This window comes from Limanda limanda, chromosome 1 (genome assembly GCF_963576545.1).
Source record: "Limanda limanda chromosome 1, fLimLim1.1, whole genome shotgun sequence".
Classification (NCBI taxonomy): domain Eukaryota; kingdom Metazoa; phylum Chordata; class Actinopteri; order Pleuronectiformes; family Pleuronectidae; genus Limanda; species Limanda limanda.
The window spans coordinates 40,671,878-40,689,945 of NC_083636.1; the positions used below are offsets into that span (position 1 = coordinate 40,671,878).

Below are 18,068 nucleotides of genomic sequence, written 5' to 3' on the forward strand. Positions count from 1 at the left end.
ATGAGAGCCTACAAAATTATATATATATATGTAACAGGGTCAATTCTTAATAACTTATACATATCTTTTTTACTTTTAGCAGTGTTATTTTCCCCGTTCCATGGATGTGTTAATTTGCCTGACGGGAAGACGATGCTCATAGGCTGCGGGGAGGCGGCGAAGTCTATTTAGGGACGCCGTAGCTCTCCCCCTCTCCCTACTGCCGATCTTGAGTGTGTGTGTGTGTGTGAGGAAGTGGAGCGTGGGCGCAGCAGGTGTGGGCCGAATTGTGTGTTGCAGTAAGTTGCTGGAAGTCACTGTAATGTTAACGGATATCACGAAGAAAATGTTCCGCAAATATTGACTCAAGATATCAAAAGTCTTGTCGCCTTGTCATATGATGCACCCAATCCTAGTTTACAGCCTCACCTGTGATCAATAATTGATCAAACAATTAGTGGGTGTGTATAAAAAGAACCCCAGGACACCAGACCTTCACATCAACTGCAACTTGACCTCTGACAACATGCCTAAGATTCACCCTGAGACCAAAGCGTTGATTATCAAGAGGCTGAAGACCAGATCCACTGCTGAGGGGGCTGACACCTTCAATGTGTCTCAGCGTCAAGTACAAAGAATAAGAAAAAGATTTGAAGAGACTGGAGATGTTTTTGACAAGCCCAGGTCCGGCAGACCCCGCAAGACAACTGCTCGGGAGGACCGTTTGTTGGCTCGAAAATCCAAGGCCAGCCCCTTTTCCACTGCAGCAGAGCTCCATCATGCCTGGTCACCTCAAGTCCCCGTGTCAACCAGGACAGTTTGTAGAATTCTGTCTCGAAATGGCCTCCATGGTCGAATCAGTGCCCAGAAACCAGCACTAAACAAAAGGCAATTAAAAAAAAGTGTGGCATTTGCCAAGGCCCACAGCCTGCTAAAAGGATGGACGCTGGAAAAGTGTCAGAAGGTGGATTTCTCAGATAAATCTTCGGTTGAATTACATCACAGCCGCCGCAAATATTGCAGGAGACCTACTGGAGCCCGCATGGATCCGAGATTCACCCAGAAAACCGTTAAGTTTGGTGGCGGAAAAATCATGGTCTGGGGTTACATCCAGTATGGTGGTGTGCGAGAGATTTGCAGGGTGGAAGGCAATATCAATAGCCTAAAATATCAAGAAGTATTAGCTACCTCTTACATTCCCAAGCATAAAAGGGGTCAAATTTTGCAGCAGGATAGTGCTCCATTGCATACTTCCATCTTAACATCAAAGTTCCTCAAGGTGAAGAAGATCAAGGTGCTCCAGGACTGGCCAGCCCAGTCACCAGACATAAACATCATTGAGCAAGTCTGGGGTAGAATGAAAGAGGAAGCATGGAAGACGAAACCAAAGAATCTTGATGAACTCTGGGAGGCATGTAAGACTGCTTTCTTTGCTATTCCTGATGACTTCATCAATAAATTGTATTAATCATTGTCGAACCGCATGGATGCAGTCCTTCAAGCTCATGGAAGTCATACAAGATATTAAATATGGATCTCACAGCACCACTACTTAATTCACTGATGTAATGCAACGTATTTTTGTATTTGAAGTAAATTATTTGTTCAATTTTCACATTACTCTCTGTAGGCGACAAAACTTTTGTCTTGCCAAAATCTGACATTTGCGTGTTCATCAATCTTTCTTCAGTGAAGCTAATTTATTTTAGTATATTAAACATAATTTGGGAGGGTTTTAGCTTTCATATGAGCCATTTCTAAAACCAATGGATTAATTAAAAGTCAGGTTATAAGCTGTTGTTTCTACAAAATGGATAAGTGACAAGACTTTTGTCAGGGACTGTACTATATTGCCATCTTTCTGCAGCAGGAACCTGAGAAACGAGAATGCATAACATATCAGTATCTTTACTTAGGTTTCCATGGCTGTGACCAAACAGCTGCACTCCAGCTGTTGTCCTGATTGAGCTTTGCTAATGAAAGAATACTGCATAGTCAAAATTTCCTTCTCGAACTTCTCTGTTTACACCTTAATCATAATATAGCTTAAAAACCCAAAGCAAAGAATTAAATAATTTCAACATGCATCAGTAGACATTCAATTATCTGAAATAGTTTTAATAAAACATGCACTTGTCAAAGTGTAGGTGTGCTATGTCTTGAAAAACAGCTTCGGATTCCTATCACTTGTGCACATGTACCAACTTTCTGGAGGCCAAGTATGAATTACGAAATGTGAGAATGGTTTTAAAAAAAAAGAACTGTACTTGTGTAACAGTGTATTGTATATAGGTGCATCATTGTCAGCTGTATAGCCAGTTACAGTTTTTAAGTGCAATATTGAATTAGCTTGGACCCCTAAAGAATGTTTGTAATAAACTATGAAATGGTCTCCATCGCCTTATTCGCCTTCCTTCAATGTTTCTCCTCCCTCTCCCTCTCTCCCTCTCCCTCTCTCAGCAGCAAAATGACAGGCTGGAGGCGGGATCACATCAGATACCATGCAGCAAATCCAGCCAGAGCAGCAATCCAAGTCGCAAACAGAACCTGTCCCATTGGGTGTCGGATGTCGGCCATGGCGAGTTGACTGGCATATGCCGTTCCATTCGACGCCGCTGGATGCACAAAAAGAGAAAAACAAACCTTGACAACAACAACCTCACAACAGTTCCTCATAGCAGAATGATGCATACAAAGAGAAGTATAAAAACCTACTCATTATGGCAGCATAGTAGGAACATTTGCTGATGTCACCATCCGTGGCTCCGTGGACAGGCAGCCAGCATCTAAAACATCCTCCTGGATGGGCTCCCTGTGTGAACAGACAAGCTGCGGTGATAGACTGCGGTTAGAGTCAAAAATGAATCAAAAAAAGATTAAATTATCAGGTGCACAATTCAGAAAGCACGTAAGCAAGTAGAGGGGGAGAAGAAAGAACAATATAGAGGTAAGAATCACCCCGATTGTGGACATCATTAAAGGAGACATATTATGCCCATTTTACCACAAGTTGATATGGTTCCTTGGTGTCTTAATGAAATGTCTTTAACATATTTTGGTCAAAATACCACAAGGATCATTTAAAACAGCAGCATTTTTACCCTGTCTAAAACAGCCCTCTTCAGATTGACCTGTTTTGAGTCCCCCCGCCCCCCCCCCCCTCGCTCACCGCCCCGCCCCCCTCTCACCACCCCACCCCCCCTGTCAATCACACACACACATCCACTTTCACGTCTTAAATCTCTCCTTAGCATATTTAAGGTTGTTAAAATAATTTTAAGTCACTGTCCTACTCATATATTTCTGTATTTGTTTGTTGTGTTTCTTCATTGAAGCTACAATTTTAAAACTACTACACCTTCTGATAAGGATGTACATTTATTTAAATACATGCATTAGATATGTGTGTATACAGTATATAATTGTATGTGTATATTTATTCATACAGGGCATATATTCTGAGCGCGCGCGCACACACACACACACACACACAGACAAAGGGATGTGGGGGCTAGCTTTGGAAGCTAACACTGCTGCAACTTTTGCGGCGAAATGCACTTAAAACCCCGGGTATGAGTCTATTTTAAAGCGAGCGACGGAGGCGGCAACAAGCTGCTTGTGACCGGCACCAGTGCTCGGGCTGCATGGAGCAAATCTGTAAGAGCCACAAAAGTTATAAGGCGCAGCTCTCTCCCCCTCTCCTCCTCCTCCTCCGCTTCGCCACCCGGGACAAACACACACAGAAGCTACGAGTCGGGTTAGCCTCCGAGTGCGTTGTTTTCTATGTAAACGTGCTGCATGCCCGGGACGCCACACACATAAACACACAAGCTAGACTCCGAGAGCATTGTTCCTCCACTCCGGACCCGAAATAGGATCTCTCCCCCCAACTCCCAGTGCGATGCTTCCCGGGTGGGCACAAACTAGCAGATATCTAGCGTTAGCTCGCAGCTGATACACGTAAATCATCTAAGTGGCCACAGCGGCAGAGACACGGTCCCCAACACCGGGATGTCCCTGGAGCTAACACCGGGACGTCCCCGTAGCTAACACCGGCACGTCCCCGTAGCTAACACCGGCACCTCCACAGAGCCATCACCGGGACGTCCCGGACCCGACACCGGCGGTGCACGGAGGTGCCGGTGCCGGAGCTAACGCTAGCAGCAAGCTAACGTTAGCTCCCAACAAAAAGCTGTTTTGTATTTATACATGCTGCTTCTACCGGGTCAAAACACACACACAGAAGCCAGCGTTAGCTCGCTGCTGCTACCCGTACACAACACAGACACATCCAACAAGTCACAGCCAGCTGAGGTAGCAGAGGCACAGCAGTCCATCCATTGGTGGGTCAAGTGGTGGTGGGGGAGTGCATAGATCTATGGGGAGTGTTCTATGGGCTGAAATGACGTAGAGAAAGCCAATAACCCCATTGGACGCACTCTAGCATACAGTTTTTCCAGAGTTTTTGGGACGGTAGACAGGCCAGATACCCAAATTAACGTGTAGAAGCACTACAAAAGTGGCAGTTTCATAATATGGGCCCTTTAATGTTTATTTTTGTCGACATGACATGATATGCTGTCAGTACAGCTGATTTCAGACTCTTTGTATTTTTTGTTATATATTTTTATTGTTTTTTATAGCTAACAATTTTGTCTGCCTGTGTGTGCATCTGTATACAGTCCAAAAGTTATTGTGGATGCATGACAGTTTGCGTGTGTATGTTGGGGGGCGCCAATTTGAAATCTCGCCTAGGGGGCCAACATTGCCAGGGCCGGCCCTGCTCCCCTTAAGTACAGTACATTAGCCTGTATGTCCCAACTTAATACATTAGCAAGACACAAGTTAACTATATTTTTCGCAGGTCAACAAGTGACTCTGCTCATCTGATGTTTTCTTATCACTCACACTTAAAACTGATCTTTATAAAAACCTGATGAATTCATATTCATTTGATAAACGGGGGGTCGCTTATTCTGCAACACTGCAGTTAAAACACTGCGTCACTTCTTAATCTGCAGGAATAAACTTTGTCTGCTGAAGTGTGTGTGTGCTCGTCTCCGTTACTCTTTACACACAAACTGATAATCATTTGTAATTAGTTATTTATAGATGATGTCGGATCATGACTCCGGAACTGTGCTAGTCACGTTACATCTCGTGTTGTGTTGCATGTTTAAACATGTGTCTCATAAACTCTGGGGCGAATCAAACAAACCCATAGTAAACATCAGTCCTACGTGTCCTAATAACTTGTGATCAGTGATGATGTTTACTGTTAAAGTGTAAAGTGAGCGCAGGTCAGAGGGAGGGGGGTGATGAGGAAACAGACTCCGACAGAGACACAGGACGACCAAACCTTTAATGAGCGTATGTCCTGATCCTGGAGCAGCGGTGTTTTAATTATTCAACGGAGTCCGCGTAGCGATGCATCTAAAAGAAATGTCCACAGCTCCAGTGCTCAGTAGTGTGCAGGAGACGTGGAAGGAGAAAGTAGACACTAATCTCCCGTCCTGATATTTCGATTTTTTATTCAATCAGCATATTTGTTTGACAGGGAAGCTGTGCACAGACAGGAATAATAAAATGTATTTTTGTTTTCTTGTCTGCGATTTGTTTTTTGGCATCAACTTTGATGTCAAACCATTTGTTATACGTATGCCACAGTCTGAACCTGCAGGGGATATTAACCGCCTCAGTCATCATTGCAGCCTTAAACTTCATTTATTTTTTAAAACATCGTCACTACGGAAGACATGCTCCTGGAAAGCGTGCGTTTTGTGCCTTCCAGCTCCGACACAATTATTTAAATATCTGCTCTTGTGAAATTCTGAGGCCCGCTGAGCTGAAAGACGGTACAAAGATCAATAAAGTTGCCAGTGGTATCTTTTAGATAAAATGCTATGATAATGCTATGATAATTAAATTCCCCATCAATAAACAAACTGACCTATTTTGTTCTGCAATGCCCTCAGGTGGTGGGGGACTAATGCAACATTCTGAAGAACAGAAGTTCAGATTCAACAAACATGTGGTCAATTCTCTGATTGCTAAAATGAATATGGCCACACGATTATGTAAGCAGTGCAGTGCTTGTGTTGCAACATTAATTATAATAAACCTTAAGATGATATATCAGCGGTTTAAAGTTCGAAATAACTGTTGCAATGTGTATTTCCATGTCCTCTATTCTGCCTTTCTCTGGAGCTGCAGACAGAACAGGCTGTTTTGGACCGTCATTAATTATTTATGAGCCCCTCCTCTGACTGCACTTTGACAGGCGACGAGGTCTCATTCTGGCTCATTGACGCTCTCTCTGGTAAACACAGCTGAAAGACACGTTATGTTTGGATACATGTATAGAAGACCAGCCACATATTCACAGTCTGTAACAACAGGTTGTTTCTGAACGGTTAGTTACTCCAATGTAGAAGTATCGTCCTGAGTTATAGTATGTAGTAACGTCTACTACTGTACTGCTGCATGTATAGCATGTGCCGAGCAGTGTTTAACAGCTGTATTCTTGAGGAGTTTCTGTAGGTTGAGAGTCTGTGATGAAATGAGCTGAGCACACTGACACGGCACGTCAGTAGAAATAAAAGCATAAGCGCTGGTCATGAATAGTATCATTCTTAGGAGGAATGTGCATGGACATATTCTCTTCCTTGCAGCACTCCACACTGCAGTGTTTCTTCAGTGTTGTTTGTTGTGGTCAGCCTGTGGGAGCTAACAAGCTGCTAGCTCAGCAGCTTGACTGCCTGGTGTCGCGTTCGGTGTGGAGGGGAGAGGTGCTGGTGGGGGGGAGCATGGGTGGTGGGTCCAGATGCTGGACTGGTACCGGCTGGATGAGGCTGAGAGAAGAGTGCGATTTCAAGATGACATCATACGGACGAGGAAGTAATAAACGCAACGTTTCAATAACATATTTCTTAGAATGGACTGAGGGAAAAAGTCAGCGGAGTGACTGTTTTCATACTTTGAGGATACTTACTAACCCCCTTCAAGTAATTATGGACAGTAAGAGCCCAGAAAATTTATTTTACACAATATAGGCTATTTAACAAGGTGTGACATCCTTTGCTCTTAACCCTCAACAACATAAAGGAAAAACTACCCCAAAAAAATGCTATTAACAGAGGAAAAAGAACGTAGAAGACTCAGAGAGAGCCACATGAGAGGGATCCCTTTTCCAGGATGGACAGAAATGCAATAGATGCCTATTGTAACGGAGAACATCAGCAAAATAATAGCATTTACAACATTGATTAGAATAAACCGTTTGTAACATAATGGAAAATAAATTCGAGTTATTTTTGGTAATGGTAGAGTATCTGAGTAGGCATATTGTATATCAAGAAGTCTTGCTGAAAATAATCAGCCGTCACCACGATCAGGGATCCACCACCATAATAAGATGCCACTATAATTCACAATCCATCGTCATGATCCACTGCAAATTCCACAATCCACCATTGGTTTCCACCTCGATCATGGTCCACCACCATTATCCAGGATCAGCTGCCAACAAGATACAGGATTCGCGATCCACCATCATAATCCACAAAGTGGCTGCAGCTTCAGTCCTGGATCTGTAAACGATAAAGCACAAGGACTCCGGGGAAGAAGTCATGTCAGCAACATGTATTGATGAAACAATGTTTTAAATGGGATGAAGAAGGAGAAGAGGAAAGGGATGCTGTGTGCCATGTGTCATGTGTCCCCGACATTCTAGACCTATATTAGCATAACTAAGAGCAGGTCCAAGACGAGCCTGGACCGGCTCTAACTATAAGCTTTATAGTAAAGGAAGGTTTTAAGCCTACTCTTAAACAAACGTACAGATGGTGTCTGCCTCCCAAAATGAAACTGGGGAATGATTCCACAGGAGAGGAGCTTGATAGCTGAAAGCTCCGGCTCCTACTCTACTTTTAGAGACTTTAGGGACGACAAGTAAGCCTGAATTCTGGGAGCGCAATGCTTTGGTTGGGTGATATGGTACTATGAACTATTTGAGGTATAATGGTGCCATATTATTAAAGGCCTTGAAGGTGAGGAGGAAAATTTGGAATTCAATTATAAATTTAACAGGAAGCCAGTGTGGTCTCTTTTCTTGGTTTTTGCCAGGACACGTGCTGCAGCATTTTGGACAAACTGCAGAGTCTTTAACGACTTACTGCTGGAGTCTGATAAAAATGAATTACAATAATCATTAACAAAAGCTTGGACATTTTTTTGACACAGGACATGTCTGATTTTTTAGATGTTACGCAAGTGAAAGACTGTGGTCCTAAAAATTTGTTGTGAGAATCAAAGGACAAATCGGATCAAAGATGACTCCAAGATTTCAGACTGTTTCACTGGAAGCAAGGGCAATGCCATCTATAATATATAATTAGATAATGTTTCTCTATTGTGTAAAGGCCAGAGTATTAGAACATCGGTTTTATCTGAGTTTAATAAGAGAAAATTGCCGAAAATCCAGGTTTTTATGTCCTGAAGACATGCTTGAGTGTTGTTTAGTTCATTGATTACACTGTTCTGGATTTATTGATTGGTATAACTGGGTGTTATCTGCATAGCAGTGGAAATTTACAGACTGTGTCCTCATTATCTTACCTAGTGGAAAAATATCCAATCAGAATAAAATTGGGCCAAGCACAGAACCCTGAGGAACCTTGTGGTTAACTTCGCTGCACAGATGACTGATCATTAATTTGCACAAATTGGAATTAATCTGAAAAATAGGATCTAAACAGGGTAAGGGCGGTTCCTTTAATGCCAATTAACTGTTCTAGTCACTGTAATAAAATGTGATGGTCAATAGTGTTGAATGCTACACTAAGATCTATCAGGACGAAGACAGACACAAACCCTTGATCTGAAGTCGTGGCAGTGTCCCAAAATGTCTCGTGTTCACTGAGATGGGGGCAAAAAGTCCCATGATGTGTATCATAACATTTTAAGGGGAAGAAAGGTTTTAAGGTTAACGTTAATGTAAATGTTAATGTTAATCTTAACGTTCAAGATAAGATTTAGGCTAAGGCTAAAGTTCATGATGACAGTTTTTGTCATCATCATGGGACAAAAACTGATCGCTGAACACTTGTTTCCTCCAAATCCTTTAATTCACGCACTTCTCTGTCAGTGCCTGGGCATCCATCACGCAGCATTAATATGCACGAGTGTCACCGCACTATTTATATATTTAGAGCAATTGGACCGATTACCTCACATATCAGTGGATCTAAACCTCCACTATGGGATAATATTTGGAAATGGGAGTTTGAAAGTGAATAGTTTTTCTAAATTTGTTGTGTGAGTGACTTGGCTCTGCAACTCTGCTGTTGGTATCTGAACGTTATTTGCTATAAGCGGTTTTATGTCTTTTTCAATTGAAGGTTCTTATGGAGCACAAATAACACTTGTTTAATGTTAATTATGATAATAATAATCAGAACAGTTTAACATCTTGCGTCTGCATAATTTTTCCAAAATGTTTGCACGCATGGTTCAGAGTAAGTACAAGTGCGCACAATCTACCGTCAAGTTTGTTTTTATAGATCCAAACATCTGCGTGAGAAGTGTCGTACGCATCTTTCAGGACCCGTTTTGTGTCTTCGCACTATGCAACGGTTACAAAAGAGGCCCCTGGTGCCTACAGCTTTGCCTGTTACCTGATGTGGCCACTTACAGTATTCAAATTCCCATCTCAAGAGTTGAGTACAAGCAAATGATCAACTCCTATGCGAGAAAGTGGTTAGGAGTCCTTATGTCTGAGCAACATTGGGCTGTATGGACAGACCATCCTCGAGCTACCTATCTTAAGTCCTGTAGGAGTTTAAATGCACAAAGACAAGGCTGGAGTTGACCCTCTAAGAGTCCTGAGAGACATCCATACGGGCTGTTTGACCATCACTGACAACAGAAAGGAAATGGACACCAAAACAAGCATTTTGGGCCATCTTCAGCAGGCAAGAGGAGGTTTGGGCCTAGGTCAGAGTAGACTCCTGTGGAACAAGGCAACTCCTGCAGAGCTGCGAAAATTGGTAGTCCTGTAAATCCGGTGTCAGGAAGAGGCAGCAAGATGTGCGAAGACTGTCACTCAAGCAAGACAGGGGCAGTGTTGTTTAATGCCCAGGCGATACGTGCAGAGGAAAAAGAAATCCTGAGAAGACGTGTAGAACTCTTGTTTGTATTGTGCACTGTGTATTTTGAATGTTTTTGGCCATCGATGCTGGAGATCATCTCTAACATGAAATGTAAATCAAATTACACGTATATTGTAGTTTAAAGATATTATTTAACGTCATTATAAAGATTTCACTTATGAAATATATTTCACATGCTTTTTTAGCTCAAAACAAAATTTTTTACCATTAATGATTTATGTTTTACTTAAATATATTTTAATCCCCAACACCAAGAAACACAGGGATGGGGAATATTGGTGTATTTTCTCAAATGAAAACTGGACAAAAAATAGATGATATTAAAGCAGTCAGTAAGTAGAATGCCTCAATGTAAAAAAGATAATTTATACTCATTGGTCTCCTCATTTAATATTTCTAATTAAATAAAACAGTGTACATACATGGACTGTAGTTTATATACACACACACACACATGATACCATGCTTTTATTTAAACTGGCATAATAAATGCCACAACAGTAGTCAAAAGCACACAAGGAACCCTTTGCCTGGTAATGTTTTTGCTATGAGGAGGTTGCACAACCACCACCATCATGGCAGTCAGTAGCATTTCCTTACAGCCTATCCACTCAGGGTTAATACTTTTCATCACAATATATATGTTTATGTCACAAATAGACCCAATAAGCACATTGTGTGGTGGTCTGGGGAATATCTGAATAGTTCCTAGTGCATGTCCTCAGCAAAACAAATTGCACACAAACAAATCCAGTATGAGATTGAGAATCTGTTTTAGTGCTTGCGAGCTGTGAATGGTCCTGCAGCCAAGCCTTCAAGAGCACAACAGTTGGAGCACCTAGGGTTGGGGGAAGATACTAAACCCTGAATTCTCCCCCAGAGAAAAAGTCCAGCCGTGTATGAATGTGTGTGTGAAAGGGCAAATGGCAATAAAATGTCCTGTAGTAAAGCTTGTTACGTGGTCATCAACACTAGAAAAATCCCTATATAAAAATTCATACCATTTGCAGACCATTACTGCTTGATAGAAATTACAGTTTTTCCCTCTAAAAGCTTTATCAAACTTTAATGACCAGCACAGATTAAAATTAAAAATAATAAATACATGAAATAAAGACATGTAGCAAAACACGGCAGACCATGTCCCTCAGTCTCAATACTGGAATAGGCAACAATACTACAATGAAGTGGGATTGTATACCCCACTTTATGTCATCATCTTCGATCTAGAAGTCAGAGTCACAATAAATATACATCCATCAAAATGTTAACATGTAATAATGACAATATTAACACTTGCATTTATAAAATGCTGTGGCAAATTCCCTCATTCATCAAAAATATATGAAAGAGCAAAGAATCGTCTAAGAGAAACAAAACGTTTTTCATTTTATATACAGCTTGTGTGTTTGGAAGCGTAGGGGTTGAATTGTTTAATTAGGGAATACAAATAAATATTTTGAAAATCCTTTTACATGTGGCACAATCAATTAACAGTTTGTATTGGTTTCTTGTATAACGAAAATACTAATGTTATATATAAAATATTGCCTACTCATTTCTATAAAAAAATACCATATCACAGCCAAAATCCCCTGCTGCTGAAAACAGCCCCCGGCAAATTCCTTATTTCTTCCTGTTTAAGGGAAGTGCCCTGCAGTTTTAGGAATCCTTGATCCTTAAACATCTCCCTTAAAACAGAACAGCTATTATTTCTTTTCAAAAACTTACACATTCCTGACCAATGTAAGTCTGAATATCCAATGGGGAAGAAACTGACACTAGCTGTTGGCTTATGCATCTTTAACAAACTAATGGGTTTTGGGAAACGCTTCCTTTCTTTCAGAGACTGAGACAAGACCTACATAAGTCCTGTGCGTGGGTCTAATAAATTCCAGGTAACAGGGAAATGACAAAAAACATTAAGCTGCTTTTTTGTATGTTTTGACTAGCTCAATGTTATTATGTCTGATATAATTGTGTTATTATGAGTGCGGCTGTGGCTTGGACAAGGTAATGCGCACCTAATCGCCCCTCATACTAAAAAGATGCACTGTATGAATGTTTTTGTCAATGGGCAATAAACTGTACTGTAGTACAAAGTAAGTACAAAGTAAGTGAAAATGAATTGGTGGGCTTCACACTTAAGTCAAATTCATTTAAAAATGCAATTTCTTCTTGTTTGTTTGATAACATGACCAGCTGTTTCCTGCAAAAATATATCTATTCTTGAATTAACTATATATTTGTGAAGTGGAAGGAAACAGTGAGCTTGAAGCTGAAGTGGAGCTGAGACGAAAGACGGTCACTAGTGTGAGAGATGGTGGTTTTGCATTTCATGCTGAACTGACCCGAAACCAAAAGCTACCTGCAAGGTAGAAAGTCAGTATGGAATTGTATGTTTAAAATACCAAACACTGTAATGTATCATTTATCATACCACATCCAAGTTTGTACTTAATCCAAAGATCTAAATTCTCACAGGAAATATGGAAACATTTTTCTTTGTTAACTAAACGCAACTGAAAATTGAATGTTTCCTGTTCGTCATTTCCTCCTTCCCTGGTCATGTGCCTTATTGCAGAGCCCATTGGCTAAATTAGAGATGCGCAGTTGTAATTGGTGGTAGTAGTGAGGAAGGCATTGGAGAAAAATGTGTGGCTACCCAATGGTCCTCTTCTGGGGTTAAAGGTCAATGCCTTTGATCAGTGAGGATTCCAGTTTGATAGGGAAGCTGTGAAGAGTCTGCAGGATTCCGATGAGGGCACTGACAGTAGTGTGGTCTCTAAGGAGGGCTGTGTCCTCATACATCTGCAGGATCACAGGACATCCCACCAGCAGGGGCAGCCACTGTGGCAGCAGACGGTCTCTGTAGAATAAACAATGCTGATAAACTATGGCCATAGAATATGATTTCTGTCAGCCAATAACTATGCAAGGCATGTGAGATTTGGCTATCTGGAGACCCATCTAAACATCATGGTTAATTTATGCTCAAAGGTGTCAAACCTTTCCTCTAATATAATCAGCAAAGCATGACTAACAATTTAAAATACAAAAAAATACAGCTTTCCTCAACTAATGTCATAGCTGACCAGCAGTGCTGTTTAAATTAGTTTCAGGTTCCTTATACAATGTTGCGGTTGTTATCAAAGTCTATGCACCCAACTGGGATGATCCATTTATAGTATGTTAAATGGACAGCATTTAGAAAGAGCTTTCTCATCTTAACTACCACTCAACTACCAAACTACAAGTTACAATCACCAATTCAAACAGTAGTTCTATGTGCAGTGCTTTTCTATCACACATCACTCACACACTGATGGCACAACCCTCAGGGAATATTGGATGATCAGTGTCTTGCCCAATGACACTTGCATGTGTCATTGGCCTTCTGGCGCTACCTCCTGAGTCACAGCCGCTACTTTATTGAAAAGGCAATTACACTTTCACCTGATCTAAACCTCTACCATCTAGGTCTTGGTAGGGGTGATTTTAACTGTGCATTGGGCCTTGTTAGTCAAACTTTGTCCAAAAATGAGATCCTCCTGCTAAACTTGCCAAAGCAACGTCATCGTTTATGAAAAACGGATGCTCGTTAAGTAATGTTTTCTAATTGAGAGAATCTAGTTGCTAGGAGTTCTAGGAAATGCCCTGTTGCCGGACATGACCCACCCGTCAAACAGAACCTGTGTCAGCTATAATGTGAAGCTCTGTCCCAGCAAAAGCATTTACATTGTGAATATGGACAGTTTCAACTCAAACAGACTCAGGATGCGTGTTGTCCTGACACTCACCGGGCTCCGAGGCACACCAGCAACTGGAACTTGCCATCCTTCCCAATGTTCCTGGGTGTAGAGTTGATCGCCATGATATAGTGACAGAATGACTGACAGTTCAACCCCATGTCAACCATCTGGTCAGCTGACTGCAGGAAGGCAACAGCCTTTTCTGCATATGGAGTAGATGACACAACAGAGTCAAAGATGAGTTAGAGTAGACATAAGTCTATCTGACAGATTATGTGCTACATGTGTTGGATTTAATTTCCTGCACAGAAAGCAATAGAGAGGTTTACCGGCCAAAACGGGGTGTTACACACAATAATGGACCAAGTTAAATAGTCTATTTTTACAGCAACAGATGGTGCTGCAGCTCCATGCTCACCAACAAAGTCCCACACGAACACAGTCCTCTGGAAGAGCCGGGCAGGCTTGAAGCCGTGATGAAAAAACTGTTCCAGAGAAGCCACCAAGCTTTTCTCCCCACATAACAGCACTGTCAGGCTGCCCCTCTGCAAGAAGACAACCAGGAGATGAAAGGTCAACTCATAAAGCACACAGCTGAGCTGAGTAGCAGATATGGCATATGACAGAAAATATAGAAAAATAGAGACAGCAATGTCTCAAACATAGACATAAATATATATACCTTTTTATTTTTAAATGTTAAAATGGCAGCAGCAAAAGCTGAGACACCTTTTCATCCAAAGTATGGGTCAAAATGCTTCAATCAAATACTGTCTTTAGGTTGGGCTAAATAAACCAATAAGATGTTTATGAATTACTCTTTTTTTTTTAAATTTATTTATATTTTTATTAGGAGGTAAGGCACAGTAGAACAAGAATCAATGTCAAATTTACATTGGCTATCATATAATCTCTGTACGACATTTAACAATATATTGAGATATTGACACCAAAAAAAAACAATGTGCATCTCGATGGGTTGAGAGATACAGTCTACCTCCTTGGATGTTTTTCTTAATTAAAGGAACACATGAACGTGGTCCTGCGAACAATACATTACACAATTCAATGAAAATAAGAATAATAATGATAAATAAATAACTGAAAATTCTATTAAGTAATAATTAAGGCCCGAGCACCTCCGGTGGGAGGCCCAATTGAAATTGTAAGGATTATTCTCAGCGTAGTGAATGGGCTTTTTGAGGGCTTTCCCATGCTCAAAAATGTTTTAAACTTTGCAGTAAATTAGAAATGTGTGAAAATTTACGTATTCTCGAGTATTTGGAAATAGGCGTGGCAAAATAGCTCAACAGCGCCACCTACGGATAAGCCCCTCATTTAGCATTCACCGATCCTCACGAAAAAAAAGATGGTTGTGTATCATGACCAGACGTACAAAAAAGTCTATTTAAGTATTAAAGCTGCACAGTATATATAAAAATAAAATAAAAAAAAGAATAAGTAAATGAATAAATAAAAAGGAAGAAGAAAGAGAGAAAAGAGAGAGAGGGGGGGGGGGGGTCCGTCAATCAGGGGGCAGGGACTGGAGAGAGTGGAAGAATGTAAGAAAGGGAAGCCACTTATTATAAAATTTGTTAGAGCTACCTTTCACTGAATATCTAATCTTTTCCAGCTTTAGGAAAGACATGGTGTCGTTGAGCCACTCACTACGTTTACATGATGGCATAAACCCGATTTCGGCTGAAGCCCGGTTTCTCTATCCATGGGGGGTTAACTGCTCTATCTCAGGGTACATGGCACTGAGAAATCCGACTCTTGTCCGAAAGCATTTCATACCCCGCTACGATAGGTGGCGCTGTTTTCATTACAGCTAGTGGGGACTACCAACAAAAAACAACAACAGCCTTCAACTCAGCATGCGAGAAAGATGACGAACGGAGAGCAAGGTGAAGCTACGTCCCTCTACATGATGTTGTGCATGTTTACTCTAGGAGTACTGCGAATGCGAACGGCGCATTTGATTAGAATGGTCCGGGTCACGGCCAGGGAGGGGGGGGGGGGGGCAGGATCTCAAGCATGCGCAAAGACGTCATCTCCAGTTGTTGTCTAGCTTCCAGAGTTACATGTGCGCGTTGTCCGATATACAGCCAAATCCGATCTACTTATCTGGGGGTGGTTATCCGACTTCAGTCGGACACAAGAAATCTAGATTTGTGGAGTTACATTACATGGATCTTCGATTGAAACCGGACAACGCCAGAAATCGAGTTTCAATCGGACACATGTAACCGCAGTGACTGAGTACTAGAGTGAGCTTTAGTCGACTTCCAGTGGAGAAGAAGGTGGCGTCTTGCCAGTAAGGAAGTAAAAGCTAAAATGTCTAATTAAGTAGAGGTAAACCGGTTATGGTCCTCTAGGAGCCCGAATATGGCAACATGGGGGGAGACTTTTATATTCACTGAAAGTATTTTTGACATGGTGTCAAAATAATTCAACAAAAAGCGAGAGAGTAGCGGACATGAGTAGAACATATGGGTTAAATTGCAGGATGAGGCATGACATTTGTCGCATTTGTCAGTGATACTGGGATAGATTTGAGCTTTAGAAAAGTGGACTCTAAACAGTACTTTAAACTGTATAAGTGTGAGACGAGCGCAGGATGAACTAGTGTAAATTTTCTTAAGAGCAGTGTCCCACCAGTATTCCTCCAAGTTAAGATCCAGTTCATCTTCCCAGGCAGCCCTAACTTTTGTAGCTGGAGAGCAATCAAAAGACAGAAGTTCATTATAAACTTTAGAGATGAGTGATTTTTTAAGTGGATCGTGGTTTAAAAGCCCCTCCCACTGTAGGGTCGGCGGCGAGGAGGGAAAAACTGGAAACAAAGCTTTAGCGCAGTGTCTAATTTGAAAGTATCGAAAGAGATGAGAAGGTGGGAGATGAAATTCTCCTGAGAGATCTGTACAGGTGCGAAAAATACCACCCTTGTACAGATCTTCAAAACATTTCAGGCCTTTATTATGCCATGCAAGAAAGGTTGAATCTGTAAGTGGAGGTCGAAATAAATGATTGTTCAGTAAAGGAGCTAAAGTAGATGTTGACTTAAATTTGAAGTGTTTCCTAAACTGATACCAAAATTTTAAGTGTGGAGTGAACCACTTGATTATTTGTAAAGCCAGAGAGGTTGGATGGAATAGAAGAGGTAAGTAGAGCAGGTAAGGAGGATGAAACACATGACTGTGCCTCCAAGTGACAGCATGGCAGATTCACTGACTTGAACCAAAATGAAATTTTTTGAATATGTGTCGCCCAATAATACAGTTGGAAATTCGGGAGTGCCAATCCACCATTGAATTTACATCTCTGAAGTGTGGATTTGCGGATCCTAGGAGCCTTTCCACACCATAAGAAGTCAGAAATAGTTTGATCAATTGTTTTAAAAAACTGCTTTGGCAGGAAAAGTGGGAGACAATGGAACAAAAATAGAAATTTGGGCAAAATGTTCTACTTCCAATTAACGAGAGAGGTAAGCTCTTCCATCTTTGGAGGTCAGATTTTAATTTTATTAAAAGGTGTGAAATTAGAAGAAAAAAGAGTTTAACGTTCTGGTTACGCTGATCCCAGAAAGGCTCATTTTAAAAGGGACATCTGACTGTGTGAGCTGTGATGCTGAAGCATTGACAGGATAGCATTCACTTTTAGAAGTAGTCACTTTATAGCCTGAGAATGATCCAAATCTCTGGAAAGCAGATAAAATTGTGGGAATGGAAAGGACAGGATCTGAGACATACAACAATAAGTCATCCGCATAAAGTGACAACTTAAATTCTGTGCCCAATCGTGAGATCCCAGTAAAAGTGGAGGAGGACTTCAGAAAGACTGACAGGGGCTCTATAGCTAGCGCGAACAATAGAGGAGATAGGGGACATCCCTGTCTGGTGCCACGGGTTAGAGTAAAAAAATTGGACTGAATGCCATTAGTGGAAATGTTTGCTTGTGGAGATGTGTAAAGGAGACGTATCCACGAAATGAACCCATTACCCAGTCCAAACTTCTTTAGTACAGTAAATAAATAGTCCCATTCAACCCTATCGAATGCTTTTTCAGCATTGACCGAGATCACTACCTCAGGTGTTTTGTGGCAGTTTTAGAGTAAATAATATGAGTGTTCGGACGTTAAAGAATAACTGCCGCCCCTTAACAAATCCAG

At 41.3% G+C, this 18,068-nt stretch overlaps 1 protein-coding gene across 1 annotated transcript in view; it reads right to left on the reverse strand.

The window, feature by feature from the left end:
• Positions 1 to 10,601: 10,601 nt before the first annotated feature.
• dennd5b (DENN/MADD domain containing 5B) overlaps positions 10,602 to 18,068 on the reverse strand; it is a 58,245-nt gene continuing 50,778 nt past the window's right edge. The window contains exons 20-22 of the mRNA XM_061067570.1: positions 14,319 to 14,445; positions 13,949 to 14,102; positions 10,602 to 13,017 (exon numbers count right to left, since the gene is read on the reverse strand). Of these exons, the coding sequence (XP_060923553.1) occupies positions 12,834 to 13,017; positions 13,949 to 14,102; positions 14,319 to 14,445 (465 nt within the window). The 3' untranslated portion in view covers positions 10,602 to 12,833. The remainder of the gene's footprint in view (positions 13,018 to 13,948; positions 14,103 to 14,318; positions 14,446 to 18,068) is intronic.